Source organism: Chelonia mydas, chromosome 1, assembly GCF_015237465.2.
Source record: "Chelonia mydas isolate rCheMyd1 chromosome 1, rCheMyd1.pri.v2, whole genome shotgun sequence".
Lineage (NCBI taxonomy): Eukaryota > Metazoa > Chordata > Testudines > Cheloniidae > Chelonia > Chelonia mydas.
Window position 1 is genome coordinate 200,315,652 of NC_057849.1, and position 20,183 is coordinate 200,335,834.

Below are 20,183 nucleotides of genomic sequence, written 5' to 3' on the forward strand. Positions count from 1 at the left end.
CGGACCCATTTACCCTGGGGTTTTACCCACTGCAGTACCCCTACGCACTGAGTCTCCCCTCCCAGGGGAACCCCCAACCCTCTACACCCACCTTACCTCAGTGGCTACTGCCAGTCATCATCTAGCCTCCTCTCACTGGGGCAAACTGCAATCTGTAAAGGCAACTCATCACTAGCAAAGGGGTCAGACTAGCTGCCTCTGCCTAACCCCAGGTTGCAGTTCAGCAAACCCACTACCTGCTTTGGCCTTTAACAAGGCCCACAGCCTAGGGATTTACTAGGCTAGCGCTCCCCAGCTTCTCTTACCTTTCCCTAGCACTGCTCTACTCCCAGGCAGCTAGGTCCTTCTCTCTTTACAGCTAGGGAGAGACTCTACCCCAGCTCCTCCCTAAGCCCTTATAACAGGGCCAGGTGTGGCCTGATTGGGGTGTGGCCCCAGCTGTGGCTGCTTCCCCAGTCAGCCTAGTTTTTTCCTCTGGAGTGGGTAACTGCCCCACTACACTCTAACTGTGGGAATCATGTGATTACATGAGCCTCTAAGCTTTCTTTCCTTTTTTTCCCCCAGTAAGTTTTTAGCCCTTATGATCACAGAGATAAGCTTGAAAACATGAAGCTAGTGCACACTAAAGGCTCCAAAACCAGAAGATAAATAAAATTAAATCTAAACCTTATTTTATGTTCAGTCCAGTGGTACTGAAACTAGGAGTGCTGTGGGTGCTTGAAGTACTAACAACTTCAAGCCAGTACCTGCTGGCTTGAAGTACTAACAACAAACACCAAATACATGATTTCCATTGTATCCATCAGCACCTCCACTATAAAAATTGTTCCAGCACCTCGGTTCAACCAGGCTCATGATTTTTGGAGGCCTGACTCTTGATTTTGAATGCTCAGGCGTGGCATTCTTGTGACGGCTCAGGTGTTGTTATACCACCTGCTCACAGCAGGATTAGACCATCCAGCCTGGTGCTCATGTCTCGTTGTGCCCATTCCCCACACCAGCCCTCTCCGGGGTGGGAGGGCCTAGCGAAGGGCTCCATCATAATAGCACACTAGCTGGCAATTCTGTATAATGACAGGTTTCAGAGTAGCAGCCGTGTTAGTCTGTATTCGCAAAAAGAAAAGGAGGACCTGTGGCACCTTAGAGACTAACCAATTTATTTAAGTGAGCTGTAGTGCACGAAAGCTTATGCTCAAATAAATTGGTTAGTCTCTAAGGTGCCACAAGTCCTCCTGTTCTTTTTGCGAATTCTGTATAAGTGATTCTCGGTGCCTTTCAGCCTGGGATGGGCCCGTCCCAGTGTGATGGGGCCTGATATACACAGTCAGCCCACGGGCCCCACATCTATAACCACATGTGGTTACCCCCTTTCAATCTGGAGGGTTACCCCCTAAAGACCACAACCCCCATCCCAGCATGCACTGCTCTATCTGAGTGCAAGGGGAAGGGGGGGGTCTTCTACCTACACTGGGGAATTATAATCCCTCGCTCGCGAGGCATGCTGGGAGCTGTAGTCCCTGAAGAGCCGCCTTGCATGCTGGGCTTTGTGGTCTCGCATCGAGTATGAGGCGGCGTGGATCGGGTCCATTTTATGCAAATTACAGGAGCGAGACGGGCGGGCGGTTTTACGGGGAGTGGGCGCGGCCCGGGAAGGGGCGTGGCCAGCGCGGCGGGTGGCGGCGCTGGCAGTTCAGCGGGGGCGCGTGCTGCCTCTTCGGGCCGGTGAGGGGGTTTCTGCGGAGCCGCCCGGACTCCTGGGTTCGCTCTGGCAGCGAGGGGAGACAGGCGACGGCCCTTCCCGTACCAGCCCCCGCCGCTGGCGAGGGGGGTGGTCGCTGCGGCCCCTCCCGTAACCCAGCGCCGGGGGGCTCGGGAAGCAGCCGCTAGGGCTGCCCTAAGGCCCCGCAGGCCGCTCCGACACCCCCCCCCCCCCCCGCATGGGGGGTGTATCCGCCCTGGGCTCTCCTCCCCCCCGCCCGCCTCTGACTGGAGCCGTCTCCTCACGCAGCTGCTGACTGTGTGGACGCTCCGATTCCGGTGTCAGCGCGCCGCGTTTTCCTGGAGTTGGATCCGGCGTGAAACCCGGCCGCGTTATGGCGGGATCGGAGCGTCCACACGGGGAGCCGCCCGGCGTGGGGACGAGCCCGAACTCCCCTCGCCTTAAGGCGCGGCTCGCTCCGGGTCTGTGCGGCCTGGCTGCCGCCAGCCAGCTCTCGCCCGCAAAGGGGGCCTCACCCCGCTGTGCAGCCGTGTTTGAGATGGTTTTCTGCAGTGGCAGGGAGCAGGCTACTGATGGGAAGACAGACCCGGCCTGGCCCTAGTATACCAGAAGTTGGCTGTCCGTGGTAATTAGTAGGGGAAACTGGCAGGCGTCCTGTGGTGGAATTACTGTAACAAGTTGTCTTTTCTCTTTATTAGCTGTGCAGATTGAGTGTTGACGAAGAATGAAGAGCGATGCACAGAAGATGGCTAAAGTTTAGCATTTTGGACTGCACATAACCGAAACCATGCTTGAAATATGCACTGCAGTCAAAAGACGTTAATTGTTTTGCTGAGCCCTTTGAAGAGGACAAGCATTCTTACACAAACAAATGTAGCCCTGAAGTTAAAATGTGAAGTTGTTCTAGAGAATTAAACTCTCAACAAGAGTTCCAGTGGATGGCCTAAAACCATGTCCCTGTCTCGTGTTGAAAATCCTTGTTTTCTGCTCTTTCTAGCTGTATTTCAAGCCATATTTATCCTGATTTTGTACCGAGGTGGAGCATCGAGTGTGTTTCGGGGATTTTTAGATGCACCTCAGCCCTGGGATTACTCAAAAACACAGGATGTGTATACAAACCTCAGCTTGTTCACCCGAGCTCCTAATGAAGAAACTATGCCATATTGCACAGCCCAGTCACCGATATTTGGTATGTATAAACTGCTAGTGTCTGAACTAGTGCATCAGTGTAATAACACTTTTCACTTTACAAAAGTGAAACGTATTTGTCAATAATTTACTATAGTGTTTGAAGCTTCTACTAGCATTTCCACTCTGGGGTTAAATTAATTTCTCCCTTTCATCCTAAATCTACATACTGGAAATTTACTGACTCTGACTGTGTCAGGTACTGTCAAACAGTGCAGATGGTTTTGTTCAGTGTATGCTTAGGCCCTGTTTATGCTAAACTTCACAGTGTGCTTGTAACCAGCTTTAGCTGGTTATGTCGTATACGCTAAATAGGTGGTGTGTGGGTGTTTGGTTGTTTTTTTTTGTCAACACATAACATAGTTAATACACAGGTTTCAGAGTAGCAGCCGTGTTAGTCTGTATTCGCAAAAAGAAAAGGAGGACTTGTGGCACCTTAGAGACTAACAAAACACAGTAACCATGGCAGCTGAGTGTTTAACATTCCTAGAGGCCTTGACTGGCCCATATTCTTATTTCCAGTTTGTAATGCTGTTGTTTTGCTGTTTGGAGAGGACCTTAGTTTACACAAGGAAATTCCGTACCAGTTTTCCAGCAGTGGTGTAGGTAGCACTGTAGCTGCTGCAGTACAAGCTATAGTGTAGACTGGGTGCTGTGCTATATTTACCAGTGTCATCTAGCCTTTCTCAGACTTCTGCCTGATTGCAAAATTACCTGCATCCAATCAGGTAGAACTCTGAGACAGACTAGATGACACTGGTTTTAAAAAATAAACTGCTTGTTTCACTGTTGGTAGCACTGATTCAGCTACATCACAACATGTTCCAATCTGGAAATGTTTATACATTTCCTAACTGCTTGTGTAACCAGTTCAGCCAGTCCTCCCTCCTCCCAGCTCTGTGTGGTAGGGCACCGCAATCTATTGCCCCCGTGCTGCAAATGCCATAATCTGTGTACGTCTTTCATGTACAATAGCCACTGCTGAGGCACGAGATGATAGCTGCCCAGATATTCTGAGATGTAGTGACGCAAATGCGATCAGGCAGTATGGTAAGCGGGGATACACAACCTTGCTTCACACATAATTGTGTTCTGTTTTAAAAAAAAAACTAATGTGTGGGCACAACACAGCTGTCTTGAACAGTTGCCTGGTTTAGTTAGAAAACGTGGATTTACTCATCTGGGTGGGCATTTAGACTAGCTCTACAGGGGTTATAACAATATTTGATCATCCTTTGTTTCTCCCTCTGCTACCACACTGCCTGTGTTTATTTCATTTAATCTCAGTGACAATGTGCATGGTTTCTCACTCGTGTTGTCTTGCTTGTATGCCTCAATCCTCTCTTGGAAACAGCCACTTCTGTGAGCAACTCTCCTCGTGGCCATTGAAATAATTGTCCGTGAGCCTACTGGCACAGATGCCAGTTATTATTTCTTGAGGTGTAGACTCAGTCTAGAGCAGACTAGAGCTCACTGATTCACTTAAGGGGGCCTGGATAGATAGCGACTGAAAATTTTTACTATGAGCCAAGTTGTAGACTAGCGAATGGATGCTTGCACTCACTTTCAGCAAACCCTAACAAAAATCCTCCTCTCTTAAAAGGCTTTCTTTAAATAGGAGGCTTTACTCTATCTTTAACCTCCAAACAAAAACGGTGAGCACTGTACAACTTGCCTTTCAGCCATCAGAGAATAATGTTTTCTAGGGAGCTACCAAAATGAGAGCAAATTAAAGAAGGAGTTTAAATAGATTAAATACTCTAGAGTAATTAGCATTTATGGAAACCTCTAGAGGAAACTAGAATTGTAATGTTGTTTCAAATGCATGCTGCAGAAAGCAACCTGGTGTGGTATTGGAACACCTGCAGTGTGTGAAATAAGATTCTGCTTTAGTTTACTAACTTTCTAACCAATAACACTTTTTTTAGTGCATGAAAAGAAATTTGTTTCTCCAGATACTCATGATCAATTGTGTTCAAACCTCATCCAAATGAACTCTTTTAAATGTATGCTCCTGTAAAAGGCATTTACTCTTCTCCTCCTTAGAACTAAAATAAATATACAAATTATTTATTAATAAAAACCTCTCTCAAGAGTCCCATTGAAATTAAAAACATCACATATGGAATAGAATATCTGTCCTTCCAATCCTTATTTCATAGTCTCCATTAAAGAAGACTTCAAATGTAATTCTTGAAGCTCCAAGTTGGAGACTGATAATAGGTCACTTTGGGCCCGATCCAAATCCCTCTGAGGTCAATGGAAAGACTCCCCTACCCATGGGCTTTGGATTAGGCCTTCTATGAAGTGTAGCCCTTTCTCTATTTATGTGTGTGGTAAATGTTCAGTGTCTTCATTACGATACGGAACAAGTAACTTTATTTCCATCTTGAAGATTGTCTAAGCAAAAGTCAGCTGCCTGCTATTTCATTTTTTTTTTTTTTTGTCTAACCTACAGTTGTATGCTCAACTTGAGCCCAGTCAAACTGAATCCATCTATTTATCATTTAACTTCAAAGTCCTGTGTTTTTGCACCTTGTTGTAATATTAGATTAGATTTGTATGATTTAGATTTAGCTCTGGAAAACTGGATAGGTCAAATTCCTCCCTCATGTACCTGCTGAATTAAATGGGTTTATACCAGGAGCAAACTTGGTCCAATGTCTTTGAAAATAGTCCCTCCTCCTTACTCCCATCTGTCATAGCCTTCTTGGGAGCATGACCAACTGCTATGGTACTAGTGAGTGGTCCCTGCAGTCGTGTCAAACTGATACTTTTCTATTAGGGATCGTACTTTTGCTTTGTATTTAAAGGGGAAAAAATAGGCAAGGGCATTTTTCTATGAATTGGGGTTAAGCCTTTAGCTGCAGTTGAGAGACCTAGCCTGGACGCACTTCTGGATTCGGCCCATTCTCCATCGTTAGGATTTGGTGCTTTAGCTAATGCTCCTTTACTGCTTCTTATTTCTTCATCTAAACAAAGTGGGCTTGTCTATATGGGGAAATGTACTGGCAGAACTATACCAGAATAATTGTACCAGTACAGTGACATAACTGGTGATATACCAGTGCACTAGAGTGATCACCTTTTCAAAAGACAAAAGTGGGACACATGCAGGAGCCCTGCCCACTTCCGTGGCCCAGGCCAAGCCAGAGCCGGGAAGTAGTAAGAGCCACCCAGGGAGCCTGGTCCGCTGTGGTCTCAGGCACCCCGTCCTGAACAGGTGGAGGGTCAGGAGCTCCCCACAACAGCCCGGGCTCCCTGAGAGGCTCTTACTATTGCCCAGCTCTGGCTGCCGGGGGGGCGAAGGGGGGAGCTCATAGCGAGGGGAGGAAGAAGGCCCACCTTGGTCGTGTCATGTTGTGTGTCGTTTCCCCCCCCACCACGCGCACACACGAGGAAGAGGTTGGCACCACCCCGGAATCTTGGGCAGCCGTGGAGTGACGCCGCAGTAAATCCAAGACACATGCTGTCCTGGAGTCATTCACACCAGGACTTGAACTCTGCATTTCGGGACTGTCCTGCCCAATTCAGGACAGGTGGTCACCCTACAGTATGCTGATGTAACTGCACATGTGGACACTCTTACTTTGGATTCAGGGTGTCCACACAGGGAGTTATACCAGTATAACTATAGTGGTATAAAGAAAAGGAGTACTTGTCTAACACGGCTGTTACTCTGAAACCTATAGTGGTATAGTCATACTGATATAGTTCTATCAATAAATTTCCCCATGAGGACAAGCTATTTCCATTCAGGGTAGTGCTTACATCTAATTGTTTAAGTTCCCCTTTGACAGGTTGAATCATGCAGGTCTTGCTGATGGCAAAACTTCTGTTGAAGTCAATGGTGTTGCATCCACTTACTCCAGATTAAATGTGTACCAAGAGGACCGTTGTAAGGTCATCTGATCCTAAGGTGTGCACACTCGAGGTCTGAAAGGTCTCACATTTCCCTTGAAATGAATTTGATTCAGCCAAATCCAGCAAAAACCTCTCAGTTTGAACGCATTGCCTAATAAGTAAAGCAGGCTGAGAATATGTCCTGCAGTGGTGCTGATGAGCTAAAGGGATGGACTGGGGGGCTCTGGTTTTTATATATGCAGCTAGAAGCTTCTTGTTCTGGTTGACCATTATACGTCTCTAAACATGGTTAAAATATTCTTTTCCATGTAATGTTAGATACAGAGCAACGGCTCAGGAAGCTTTGGGGCCATAACACTTTATAAAAAGAAAAGGAGTACTTGTGGCACCTTAGAGACTAACCAATTTATTTGAGCATAAGCTTTCGTGAGCTACAGCTCACTTCATCAGATACATCCGATGAAGTGAGCTGTAGCTCACGAAAGCTTATGCTCAAATAAATTGGTTAGTCTCTAAGGTGCCACAAGTACTCCTTTTCTTTTTGCGAATACAGACTAACACGGCTGTTACTCTGAAGCATAACACTTTTTATAGTTTTTGATTCAGTAGTACTCTAACCTGTTTGTTCTGCAAATCATTTCATAAGTAATGTGATTCAAGAGAGGATCTCCTACCTGAACTCCTCGCTGCTTGCCTTTGTTACATTCTGTCAGCCAGTGGTGGTCAAGGGAGCACAGGTTGGAAGCATGGTCTTTATGTAAATAGTGTCGGCTGAGAGAGAATGAATGATAGTGGCCAGGGCAAGAGCATCTTAATTCCTTCTACGGTACAAGAGTGCTCAGCGCCCTGTCTTCTGTGGCAGCAGAGTTTGCTATGGAATTCACCCTTTGCCATGGAGTTGTGCTCCAGAATCTGAATGTTGATTGAAAAATAAAATATTGTTTATAGCACTCGTGGTTGTAGAGAGAACTTTGAAAATGTAAATCGATGAAGTGCTGTCTGCACAAGTGTTCAGAGAGCTGAAATAATAGCTCTGAAAGGTGTGAACTAATCCATTCATTTTAACTGTGGACTATGGCATTTTTTCAGTACTTCTGCCCTGAAATTTGTTGTTTTTTGCTCCTGTTGGACCACAATGATTTTTCTGTCTACCTGCTCTGCAGAGAACCGTATGCAGCTGCCTTTACTTTCCCCACAAGAGGGAGTTCGTTGCATTACAGTGCTTGCTCCCTATGCTGTTCCATGGAGCTAGGAGGCAGGGGTTAGGGACCCAGACCTGAAGTCCAGCTTGCGGCCAGGGAGTGTGGGGGAGCCAGAAGTGCTTAGGGATACGAGCCATAGATGCAGCGTACAGGCTTCCTTTCTTTTCTCCCCCATGTGTGCCAGGGAAAGAAGCAGGTTCTGAGCTAGGTTGCTTGAACAACATCATAGGAACTGAGGAGCCACATGGCCAGGAGAGCATGACAAACAACTTTATTCTCTAAAATAATCATGGTTGGAAAACGCTTCCAAAATTCATCTATGAGCCATGGGGGTGGAAGAACAAAAATGTAAGAATACTGCACGTCAGTAGAATAAATTAAGGTTGATTTTTAGAAAGCAGGAGTTGCTGTTGTGGAATTTACAGATTGGCGCTACTGAATTTAGTCCTGCAGTATGCAGGGCCCTGATTATACTGAAAAAAACAACACCATCTCTTTAAAAAACAAAAAAAAAACCTCATACCCTTTGTTGTTGTGACTCCCATAAATGCAACTGAATCTGAATAGAGATACATTTTGTTAGTATCGCTTAGACAAATGCCAACTGACACTGGAGCAATAGTTAGTACTTACCTATAAAAACAGTTACTTTAACTTTTTTTTGTTTTAAATATAAAAACAGTATAATAGAAATGTACAGATTAAAAACAATAATGGAATGAAGTGTTTTGTTTTTAAAGACAGAAGCTGAGAGTTCCATAGAAGCAGCTAATACAATCATAGTAATCACCTAGCCATGGTAGGTATGATCTCGAGCTGTTCCTCCATAGCATAGTTACCTGAAGAACAGCCATTCTGTTTGTTGCAATTAAGCAAACATGGCAGCAGTTGGTTAGGAAAATTCTTGATAACAGAGTCAAAAATCAGAGTTCTCCATTAGGTTTCAGAGTGGTAGCTGTGTTAGTCTGTATCAGCAAAAAGAACGAGGAGTGCTTGTGGCACCTTTTAGTCTCTAAGGTGCCACAAGTACTCCTAGTTCTCCATTAGTTAGATATCTGGTTCCTTGATTTTTAAATACTTAGGAAAGCTTTGGGTTTCATGGGGGGGGCGGGAGAAGAAGCCACCAAAATCATTGGAGCTCATAGTGTCCTGCTGTAGCACACAGGTGTATTGTGAGGCTGAATTTATGAATCTTTACAAAACCTTTGTATTTTTTACCTTCCTGTGCAGCGTGGGGCATGGGTCACTTGCTGGAGGATTCTCTGTACCTTGAAGTCTTTAAACCACGATTTGAGGACTTCAGCTCAGACATAAGTTAGGGGTTTGTTACAGGAGTTGGTGGGTGAGATTCCGTGACCTATGTTGTGCAGGAGGTTAGACTAGATGATCATAATGGTCCCTTCTGACCTTAAAGTCTATGATTCTATTTGTAAAGTAGCAATGGTCTGATTTCCTGACACTAAAAAGGCGGCAGAGCCCATTCTCACAACAGAATGGACTGAGAGCTGGGTGTGAACTCTGAAAGGAGGAAATATTCCACCTACTACTAAATATCAGATTGCCCTTAGAACAGAAGGGGAACTTATCTTTGGGTGGCATGGGCTGCCGTGAGAGAAAGTGCCCCTGCTCCCTTGAAGTTCTGTTTTCTCCAAAATAGTTTCTTTGTAGTCACTACAATTCCTCCAGACCACTTTGTCCTTGAGCCCTTGCCTGAAATGAGGCATTGATCCATAAATGGGAAAAGGTAGTAAAGAAGGCAGATATGATTGTAGAAGAGTAGTTGGAGAAACAACCATCCTGCAATGATAAATATCTTGCCTTTTGTCGAGACTCCCTTGTGGTCTGCTTACACAACGTACTTCACAGGAGTCTGTCTTCTCTTCTAATGTGAGTGAAGAACAGCAAACGTCAGAAGAACAGGACTGTGGATCAGCCCACTTAAAGGCCTCCCTTGTGGATTCTAAACCATAGTGTGACAGATGCCCACTATACTGCTCCCTGTTGGGTATAGCTCAAGTGTTTCCAGCAGTAGAAGTATGAGGTTTTATTCTGATGAATTTGAGGTTGAACCAAATCACTGTTCAAATCCACCAAATTTTCACTTTTTTTATCCCCCTCCCCCCCCTCCCCGTTCCCTCGTTCTTACAGTTGGTCCATTAACCATCACCTTCAATGCATTCCCCAGTGAAAGAAGGATAATAAAAAAAAATCCCTTTGTTCGGTTTGGAGGCTGCTATAGCCCTCCTCACTGCCTGGCTCGCTACAAATCAGCCATCATTGTACCACACAAGAACCAGGAGAAGCACCTGCGATACCTTCTCTATTATCTACATCCCTTCCTGCAGCGCCAACAGCTTCACTACAGCATCTACTTGATTCACCAGGTAAATCAAAACCATGTGTGTCTATCACTGCTGCTGAGATTTCCAGTTAAGGCAGGGGTGGGCAAACTTTGTGGCCCGAGGGCCACATCTGGGTATGGAAATTGTATGGCAGGCCATGAATGCTCACGAAATTGGGGGTTGGGGTGCGGGAGGGGGTGAGGGCTCTGGAGTGGGGCCAGAAATGAGTTCAGGGTGTGGGAGGGGGCTCCAGGCTGAGGCAGGGGATTGGGAGGGGGGAGGTGAGGGCTCTGTCTGGGGGTATGGGCTCTGGGGTGGGGCTGGGTATGAGGGGTTGGGGATGCAGGAGGGTGCTCTGGGCTGGGACCAAGAGGGTGGGAGAGGGATCAGGGCTGGGGCAGGGGGTTGGGGCATGGGAGGGGATCAGGGGTGCAGGCTCTGGGCAGCGCTTACCTCAAGCAGCTCCTGGAAGCAGCGGCATGTCCCTGCTCCGGCTCCTACGCGGAGGCACGGCCAAGCAGCTCTGCGCCCTGCCCCATCCACAGGCACTGTCCCTGCAGCTCCCATTGGCCTTGGTTCCCAGCCAATGGCCTTGGTTCCCAGCCAGTGGGAGCTGGGGGGTGTTGCTTGGGGCAGCAGGTGGAGCCCCCTGGCTGCCCATACATGTAAGAGCTGGAGAGGGGACATGCTGCTGCTTCCGGGGGCCACACGGAGTCACAGCACGCGCAGAGCAGGGAAAGCCCCCCACCCTGCTCCCTGACTGGAGGGGGGTAAGCCCTGGACCCTGCTCCCCAGCAGGAGCTTGAGGGCCGGATTAAAACATCTGAAGCGCTGGATGCGGGCCCCAGGCCGTAGTTTGTCCACCTCTGAGTTAAGGAATGGTTTGGCTGTAAATGAAAAGTGGAGACACAATTTTCCCCCACCATGAGAAATATGGAGTTTGTGAATATGAACGTACAATGGCACATAATTAACCCACTCTCTTTGTAACTCTAAAGCGCTTATTGTATCTTAGCACTAGATACTGTTCCATGTTTGTTTTTTGGAGGGAGAAATTTAAAGGGTGATAATCTTTCCTGTGAAAGAGGACTGAATATGGCTGCTTCTCAAGTTCATTGGAGCTGCTTCTGAGTCAGTCAGAAGGAGGTGCCAGAGTGAAATCGGGTATCTTTACTGTCTGCCTAGACAAGAGTGAGATACAAACTCTAATTTGATCCTGCTCTGGGTCACACCTACATAGGCCAAACAGTTGGTGTTACTGATGAGTTCTGGTGTTGTGAAGGATCCCCAGAGAGGGGAAATTAACTAGTGGTGAAAACTGATGGCTAGTTAGGAAGGGGAGTATCTTTCAATTGTATGTAACTAGCATATGTGTTCTGATTTCTGGCTTCTTTCTAAAGAGGGATGAGGGCAATAATCTCTTTGTGCAGGGAAGTATAGTTGAAGATCTACATTTAGTCTGCTACGGAGATTAGAATCCCTTTTCTCTTTATGCCCATGGGCAAAAGACTTCCAACTTCGCAAAGTTCATAGAGTTGCTAAGGCAGTAGGTCAAATTTTCAAAAGCATTTAAGGGACTTCTGAAAGCTTTTCCCAGCATCACTTGGTTCCAGTCTCACTCAAATTGTAAAATCCATGGGAGTTTTGTCATTGACTTCAGTGTGAGCAGCCTTAGACCCTTGAAGCCGTTCCTGGAGTTGGTGAGTAAACTGCACGTTTTCTTTTCCAGGCTGGGAATGCTACTTTTAACCGAGCAAAGCTCCTTAATGTTGGTGTCCGGGAAGCCATGAAGGATGAGGACTGGGATTGTCTGCTCCTGCATGACGTGGACCTCATTCCTGAAAATGATTATAACCTCTATGTCTGTGATGAATACTACCCCAAACACATTGCCAGTGCCATAGACAAATTCCAGTACAGGTAAGGGTCTGCTTTTGGGATGGATGCTTTTGATGATCTTATAAGCAGTTCCTTTTCATGGAACATATAGTATAGCCTAGGACTGGACACTGAAGGATGTTACCTCAGTGTTTTCCCACCTGGGCGGCTGTTGCAGGAAGGGATGTGTCAGAGTAGCTAGTCAAATGATTCCTGACGCTCTCCCCCATGCACCCATATTAAAATGGAAAGACAGATCCTTCCCCTAGATGAAGGATGGAGAGCATTAAGCAGAACAGAGCACAAATATGACATGCTTTTTGCTCACTTGCAAACTTAACACCATTAATTTGGGCTTGAATAGGGACTGGGAGTGGCTGGCTCACTAGAAAAGCAATTTTCCCTCTCTTGGTATTGATACCTCCTCATCCACCCTGAGTGAATTGGCCTTGACAACACTGGTTCTCCACTTGTAAGGTAGCTCCCTTCTCTTCATGTGCCAGTATATTTATGCCTATATCTGTAATTTTCACCCCATGCATCTGAAGAAGTGGGGTTTTTTTTACCCATGAAAAAACTTATACCCAAATAAATCTGTTAGTCTTTAAGGTGCCACTGGACTCCTTGTTGTAAATGTGAGATGGTACTGCTGCTGAGTAGGAATCTGAACACGGAGATGTTGATGAAATCATAATCTACATCACTTTAAACAACTATGGCTTCCCTCCTCTGCAGCTATATAATTATCATGGATCATTTTATGACACACCAGGGCAAACCCAGTCCTTTATGAGCTCCCACCCTTTTTTTTTTTTTTTTTTGCCTTCAGCAGCTATTCAAAGCAAACTGAAACTCATCTTCCTGTGATGGATGGCTAATTATTTTCTTTCCTTCTTCTGTGAGCAGAGTACGGTATTTCCCTCACACTGGGGAAAAAAATGCCTGTCCGTTGCAGAACAGTTAATCTCTGAATTTTGCTGGTTAGAAGGAATCTCAGCTGAATTTACCAGTCTGATCTTCCGCACTGAAGTCTTAATATCCCACTTATTCAGTGACTAAAACTTTCTACAGGTTATCTTTCTAATTCAATACTTGCCACGTAAATATGAAAGAACTATCATCCAGCTTCTTGTGCAATATAAGTACAATAAGCTGAGACCAAGATGCATGTGACTCATCACTGCAGTGTAAGACAGTTTGTAAAGTGACAAACTCTCCATTTTGACAATTTGTTCTTCTCTTCGCCAGTTTGCCATATTGGTCCTTTTTTGGAGGTGTGTCTGCTTTGACTCCAGAGCATTACATGAAGATAAATGGGTTTCCAAACACCTACTGGGGCAGTCGTGGTGAAGATGATGACATTGCTGCAAGGTACTAACGGATAGAACTGGGCCATTTAAAATAGAACTAAATATAAAAGTAACAACATATTGCATGGTCTCCATTAGCCCAAGAGGAGGAACTATAAAAGAGCTAATAGGTTCTGGACAATTTTAATTTTATATAGTGCTATGATTCATAGATTCCAAGGCCAGAAGGGGCCATTATGATCATCTAGTCTGACCTCCTACTTAATACAAGCCACAGAACTCCCCCAAAATAATTCCTAGACCAGTGGTTCTCAACCAGAAATAAACCAGAGAGCAGGGCTGGCGCTAGAGTCACTGAGGCCTAGGGAAAAAAGCCGAAGCCCATGCCCCACTCCCTGGGGATGAAGTCTGAACCCTGACACATGGGGATGAAGCCAGCTTAGATTTGAGGAGCCCCCTGTGGCATGGGGCCTTGGGCAATTGCCCTGCTTTTTATCCCCTAATGCTGGCCCTGGCTTTTAATCTACTGGATATGTAGAAAAACATTTTTTGTGGCACAGGTGGGCTGTGCAGTATTTTATAGCATGTTCGGGGGGGGGAGGCTCAGAAAGAAAAAATTTGAGAACACCTGTCCTAGACCATATCTTTTAGAAAAACATTCAATCTTGATTTAAAAATTGTCAGTGATGTAGACTCCACCACAGCCCTTAGTAAATTGTCCAATTGTTAATTACACTCACCATTAACAATTTACACCTTATTTCCAGTCCAAATTAATCCAGTGCCTGAAAGTTGAAACTAGACAGTTATACTTTCTCTGCTAGATTGAAGAGTCTGTTAAATATTTGTTCCCCATGGAGATACTTACAGACTGTAATGAAGTCCCCCCCATTAAAGCTAAACTATAAATAGATTGAGCTCTTTGAGCCTATCACTGTAAGGCAAGTTTTGTAATGTTTTAATGATTCTGGTGGCTCTTCTCTGACTCTTCTCCAATGTATCAACATCTTTCCAGAGTTCAGTTCTGGGGACATTAAATTCAGAATTGATGGTCAGGGCATGTTAGATCTAACTTCCTACTGTACAAAAGTGATACTTTAAACAAAATTAGAAGCTTTCTTCAGATAGCTTGGACTTCAGGAGCTAGATAATGTTGCATTGAATACCCCTGTGCTGTCTCTGGAGTTCTTCCAAGAGCTGTATAAACCACTAGTGACTGATAGTTGACTCTCACCAAAATTAATCATTCCATAGGAGAGAATACTAGGCTGACAAGGTAGAAAACCTAGAAGTTAGCTAGGGGATTTTAGGGAAGCTTTAGATTTAAAAATAGGAGGGGATTCAGGACATGGCATTTACCACCTGAAAGACTGTTTCAGTAAGTACACAGTATTTGGGGAGCTCAGAATCTGGATTCCTTACATTACTGTCTTTAAACTGTCAGACACGTAGTGACGTATCATAGAGCCTTAAATACCTATGAGTCAGTGTTGGCAAAATGTGATGTTTTGTTGCTAGGAAGGTGACGTGCTATGGGTGTGAATATAGAGAGTTTAATTCCAGCTGCTGTGCCCAGTGCAGCTCTGTAGAGTACAGAATAAAGACCCCTTGGCCTTGTCTACTCTAGCAAGCATTGTAGCTGTAATTCACCAGTGGTACAGCTCTAGTAGCAGACATTGAGGCAAACTGTTGGGGAGGTTATACTACTTAGCTGGCAGTAAAAATCATACATTTATTTCCTGCTCTTATGCGGTGTGACAGGTTATGTAATTTTCAGTGGAACATTCTGTTCAGGGACTGTGGGAGTCTTCCCAAGCATTGTGCTCCTGAGCGTGGAAAGTTAGGTGTTTAAAAGTTAATTCCTTTGATCAGAGGAATCTTATTATAGGAACATAATTACTTTTAAAATTAAATGAAAGTACTATTTGATGATTGGAATATCAGGGTATAGTGCATCTTGAATTTCGAAAAACAAACAGAAGACCCACTCCAATGCTTTCTGCACTACTTCAGCTCTTAACATGGGTCTCAAGTGTGGTGCCAGTGGTGAGACGTGCCGTACCAGAGTCCTGTGCATTAGGGTGGACTTCCTTTTATTCCTTTATTTAAAAAAAAAAAAAAATCTGTTCCAGGGGCACTGTTCACCTGAGTAGACCCCAAAACATACCTTCCTTGAAGGAAAGTAAATCTCTTGTGAGAATTATGTACTACAAATGGATAACCACTTCCACTTGAGGGGCACATTGCTATTAATGGTGGAGGCTAATAATGATTCTTTGTTCACAAACGTACAGGCATGTGTTTACAAAAGTTTGTAGTGATTTGTGGTGCCTCCATTTTTGAGTGACCAACTTGAGACCCCTAAAAGAGAGCTGAGTTTTAGAAAGGACTAAGCACCTATGCTGTAGAACAGCAAAAATAAAACTGGAAATATGGCATGAACCCTTGCTGGCCTTGTCTTCTCGCTAAAGCTGTGTTATATTAAACACAACTGAAGAGCCAGGTTGGCCAATCAGTGCTGACCAGTTTTGCAGTCAGTACAGATGTAGCAAAGTTGGGTTCAACAGCATCAGCTAGTTGTGTTTGAACCTTAATCTCAGGCACTAGTATCCTCCTCGTTCACCTCCTATGAGAAATGAGCTTCAATATCTGAACAGGAACCATTTAAGTATTAACATTAAGCACAGACCATGTTTTATGCTAATTTTGTGGGTTTTTCATTGTTGCATTAACATAGCTTTTTGTATTTAAAGTTGCATTACTACAATTAGTCTTGCAATGCCAGACTAGAGTTCAACAGCAAAGTTAGCTCAGCTTTTTTGCAGTTGTCCATTTTTCTGTTTGAATGTGCAGTGTAATTAATGTATGGGGTTTTTTTTTAATGCAGACGTACAAACTTTTTTGCTACAGCCCAGGTTGAGATAATGGTACTTTACCAAATGCTAAGACATACTCCCTTAATGAATTCGTACCATTTCTGGGTTTATCTTTTGATAATTCTAGTCTAAATTTAACTATTGTTGGCACTCTGGCCTTTCTCAAGGGCCTGGGAGCAGGAATGTTGCAGTGCAGCTTGCTGCTATCTACCTCTAGCTCTATCTCTAAAATGAAACTTTTAATGAAAGAAATTGAATAAAAAGAAGTTTCAAAGATGTTAATTTGCCAAACTAAACTGCCTAAATCTTCAGCAAATTAAACAAACATGGTAGTAGCAATGGGTCTGGCTATTGGAGCCTTTCCTGCACTTGAGATCTATCCAAAACTGGCAGTGATTCACTACAAGTGGTAGTAGCACTAGGAATAATTTTTTGTAAAGTTCCCTAGGCTGGGCATTCAGACACAGCAGTTGATACAGCCTCTGGAACTCTACTGCCCTAGGCCATCTGAATGGGAGCATAATGCACTGCTGCTGGCCTGCTCACATTTATGTACCACACTACTTCTAGGTCAAATAAGTGTTCCCATCACAGTCTCCATGAGTGGTGTCCATCAAGTCAGTGGTGCATTATGCCTGATTCAGGAGATACCACTGAGTACCATAATCTTACTTCCTCTTCTTGAATTTGAAGTACTGTCTTTTCAGCCCTGTTGTATGTTTTGCTTTGGTTGCGTTTCTACCAGGAAACATCTCTGTACGTTGTGTAGCCTAGAGCTGGTATTCATAGAATCATAGAATATCAGGGTTGGAAGGGACCTCAGGAGGTCATCTAGTCCAACCTCCTGCTCAAAGCAGGACAAAGCCCCAGTTTTTGGCCCAGATCGCTAAATGGCCCCCCTCAGGGATTGAACTCACAACCATGGGTTTAGCAGGCCAATGCTCAAACCACTGAGCTATCCCTCCCCCCAAAAAAGTTTCATATTCTTGTATATAAACCTAGCTTTTGCTCTATCTTCATTTTAAAGGATTCAGTTAGCAGGAATGAAAATAGTCAGGACCCCTATTCATCTTGGACGCTACAAAATGGTGGATCTTGAGCAACACACAGGGAGTGAAGAGCACCTAAGAAGGTAACTATTATAGGAGGGCCCTGTCCTCATTTGTCCAAATTCCAGTGTGGCCATCCCTGGTCTGAAGAGCTTGCTGACTGAGTGCTAGCAACTTCCTCCTCATGCAGGGCAGAAAGCAGCTCCTTGGACTGTGCCTATCACTATCCCGCTTTTAAATGCTATTTAAAGAAACGGTCTCTGACTTTGTTCAGCACAGAGTTTGGGAAATTCACCGGGTGGAAGCATTTGCTTGATTTGTTTTGATTACAACTTTTAAATTTCTGCAGTCCTGCTGGCAGCCTCTGGACTCATGGATAAAAGAACATTTGTGATATCAGCAATATTGTCTGGTCAAAAGCCAATTACAACTGAACCTTACTTTCTTTCAGTGGTTATATTTGTAAAGTGTAGATGCTTTAATACTAGTTCATCACATTGTTTGAAGTCCTTAGTAGTAAGCTCATTCTTTTGATTGGCAGTTGCTAGCAAGTTTTGTACAGAGCCTAGCACAGTGGGGTCCTGGCCCATGATTAGGGCTCCAGGCACTACAGTAATAGTTTGTTAAAATATTCATATGAAGAAACAAGACAACTTCCACATTAGTTACCTCAAGGTATCTTGGAAACATTAAGAATCAGCCTTGAAGCTTGTTCTCTTATGTTTTCCTTCCTCTCAAGATTTTTATGTACATCTCAGACAAAATAAGTCTTAAGATTTTATGTAACAAAGTATTATGCTAGCAGTAGACAAACACTAAGCTGTATGCAGACCCAGTGAAAATGTGAAATCGGAACGCTGAATTCAGAAGACATGGGTAAGGTGAACCTTTATCTTTAACTTAAATCCCCAAGGACCTACTTACATACCAAGAGCTGGAGGAAGGTGTTTATGCTGGGGTGGAGGCTGTCTACATTGGCATCTCAGCCCTCATCCTTAAGACTAAGCTCCTTAACAGCTTCTCTCACATGTTCGCAAATCGACATACAGCCACCTGCATCTCCATTCTGCCTCTGAAATCCTCATTGCCACCTTTGCCTCCTCAAGCCCCATCTCTTCACGTTCCAACATGTGCAGTATGGTGCTGCCACTGCCTTTTCAGACCTACAGATCGGCATGGCCACATCATCCTTATACTCACACATGCACTGGTCCTCCCCATTCATTTCAGGCTCCAGTTTCAAACGGTCCTCGTTCATAAACACCACACAATTACTCCAGTCTTCTGCACCTCACAGCATGTCCCTGCTCCACTCTCTGCTCTTTCTGCTTGTCTAGAACAGGTTTCCTTTGTGCGAAGGAACAATCTGAGGTCTTTTGGTGGAACAGACTTTACCTGTAAAGCTGCTGCCACCTGGAACAGCTTCCCTATCTGCCTGTCTACATCTTACTTCAAGTGTTACCCAACAGTGCCTCTCTTCTCTCTGATTAAGCCACTTAATCATATTCACAAACAGAGTGTGTTGTGTATTTTTCAAGAGTTGTATTGTAACTGACTGGACAAAGATGGGAATATCTAACTACAGGTACTCTCCTCCCTTTAGGCCTGCTCCACTGCACAACACCAGAAAAACATGGAAGGATGATGGAATGAATTCTGTAGAGTTCAAACTCCTTTCAAGAAAGAAGCACCTTCTTTATACCAACATCACTGTGGACATTGGGAATGCTCCCACGCTGCCTCCAGAGGAGAAAAACAAAGAGAGTAGAGCTTGAGCATTGGTACAGCACCTGAAAGTTGTGCAACACAGGAGGTTCCAGCCTATAGTTAATCAGGAATCAGAGGTCTACGAAGATGGAGGAATTGTTTCCTGCTGTGCGCTTCATCTTTCCTCCAAACATGCGAGGGTTAGAAGAAAAGTCTTCAGGAATGAGGCATGACCACTAATAGACTGGATTCAGTTTATTGTAGAGAATCCCTTAAGCGCTGTAAAATGTGATGCTACTGAGCTCCCCCCCCCCACACCCCCCCTTCCGTTGCAGCCTTGAGGAGTACATCCTTCATCACCAGACAACTCCAGTCTAAGCTGTGTACTCTTAAATCAGCATGACCCATTAGCAGGATAGTTAGCTGAATGCCAGCTACATAACCTCTGCATATCCTACTGCTTACTGTTTTAAAATGGTAATTGGGATTAAACCCACTGAGGACATGTTCTGTGTTTTGTCTGAAAGCAACCTCAGTCCCGTCTCCCTGGGAAAGAGATTCTCTAGTTGCAATCTTTCTTGAAATAAGATTTTTTTTTTCCATTAGTGTTAAATATTTCCCTTTCCAACTGTTACATTTGTAAATATTCTTCAGGAAGTTTAAATACAAATTTTGAAAGTTAATAGCCATCTTATGGTTCCTGTTTTATGTGACCATTTGCTGTGTACGGGAGCTTCTCCACAGGAAGTCTAGCGGCTTGGTATAGCAGAAAGTTTTGTCTAGTCATAGAGCAGGAACCTGGGTATGGGCCTCCTGCATTTTTTGTGCCTGCCAGCACTGATCGAATTATAAATCTATTCACTTAGAACACTACTAAAACAACTCCGCATGGGACTGATAGAAATAAAACACTAAGAGCTAGAAAAGGGTTACTTGAAACATAAGTTACCAGTCTCCCCTCAGCTGCAGGAATTGGTAGGGCTCTTCCAAATTCACAGTCTATTTTGGTCATTTTCAGAGTCATAAGATTTTTCAAATCGTAAATTT

General features: G+C 44.5%; 1 protein-coding gene across 4 annotated transcripts; it reads left to right on the plus strand.

Moving 5' to 3' along the window:
* The first annotated feature begins 1,525 nt into the window (after positions 1-1,525).
* Positions 1,526-19,825, plus strand: LOC102937186 (beta-1,4-galactosyltransferase 3). 4 transcript variants are annotated; one of them, XM_037909232.2, is made up of 7 exons: positions 1,552-1,722; positions 2,419-2,909; positions 10,123-10,358; positions 12,046-12,236; positions 13,443-13,565; positions 17,408-17,512; positions 19,033-19,825. In XM_037909232.2, exons 2-7 carry the CDS (start codon positions 2,672-2,674, stop codon positions 19,202-19,204), a joined length of 1,065 nt encoding a protein of 354 aa, XP_037765160.1. In that variant the 5' UTR covers positions 1,552-1,722; positions 2,419-2,671; the 3' UTR covers positions 19,205-19,825. The 4 variants fall into 4 exon arrangements, with proteins under 4 accessions (XP_037765153.1, XP_037765160.1, XP_043394635.1 ...); XM_043538700.1 differs by having other exon boundaries at positions 1,674-1,758; XM_037909241.2 differs by lacking the exon at positions 1,552-1,722 and adding an exon at positions 1,973-2,338.
* The last annotated feature ends 358 nt before the right edge of the window (positions 19,826-20,183 follow it).

What these genes read in the sequence shown, in the direction of transcription:
- LOC102937186 (XM_037909225.2), top strand. Translation starts at nt 2,672, where the DNA reads ATGTCCCTGTCTCGTGTTGAAAATCCTTGTTTTCTGCTCTTTCTAGCT. An exon ending in ATAGACAAATTCCAGTACAG is followed by an intron (nt 12,237 to 13,442) that starts GTAAGGGTCTGC and finishes TCTCTTCGCCAG; the next exon opens with TTTGCCATATTGGTCCTTTT. An exon ending in GATGATGACATTGCTGCAAG is followed by an intron (nt 13,566 to 17,407) that starts GTACTAACGGAT and finishes TTCATTTTAAAG; the next exon opens with GATTCAGTTAGCAGGAATGA.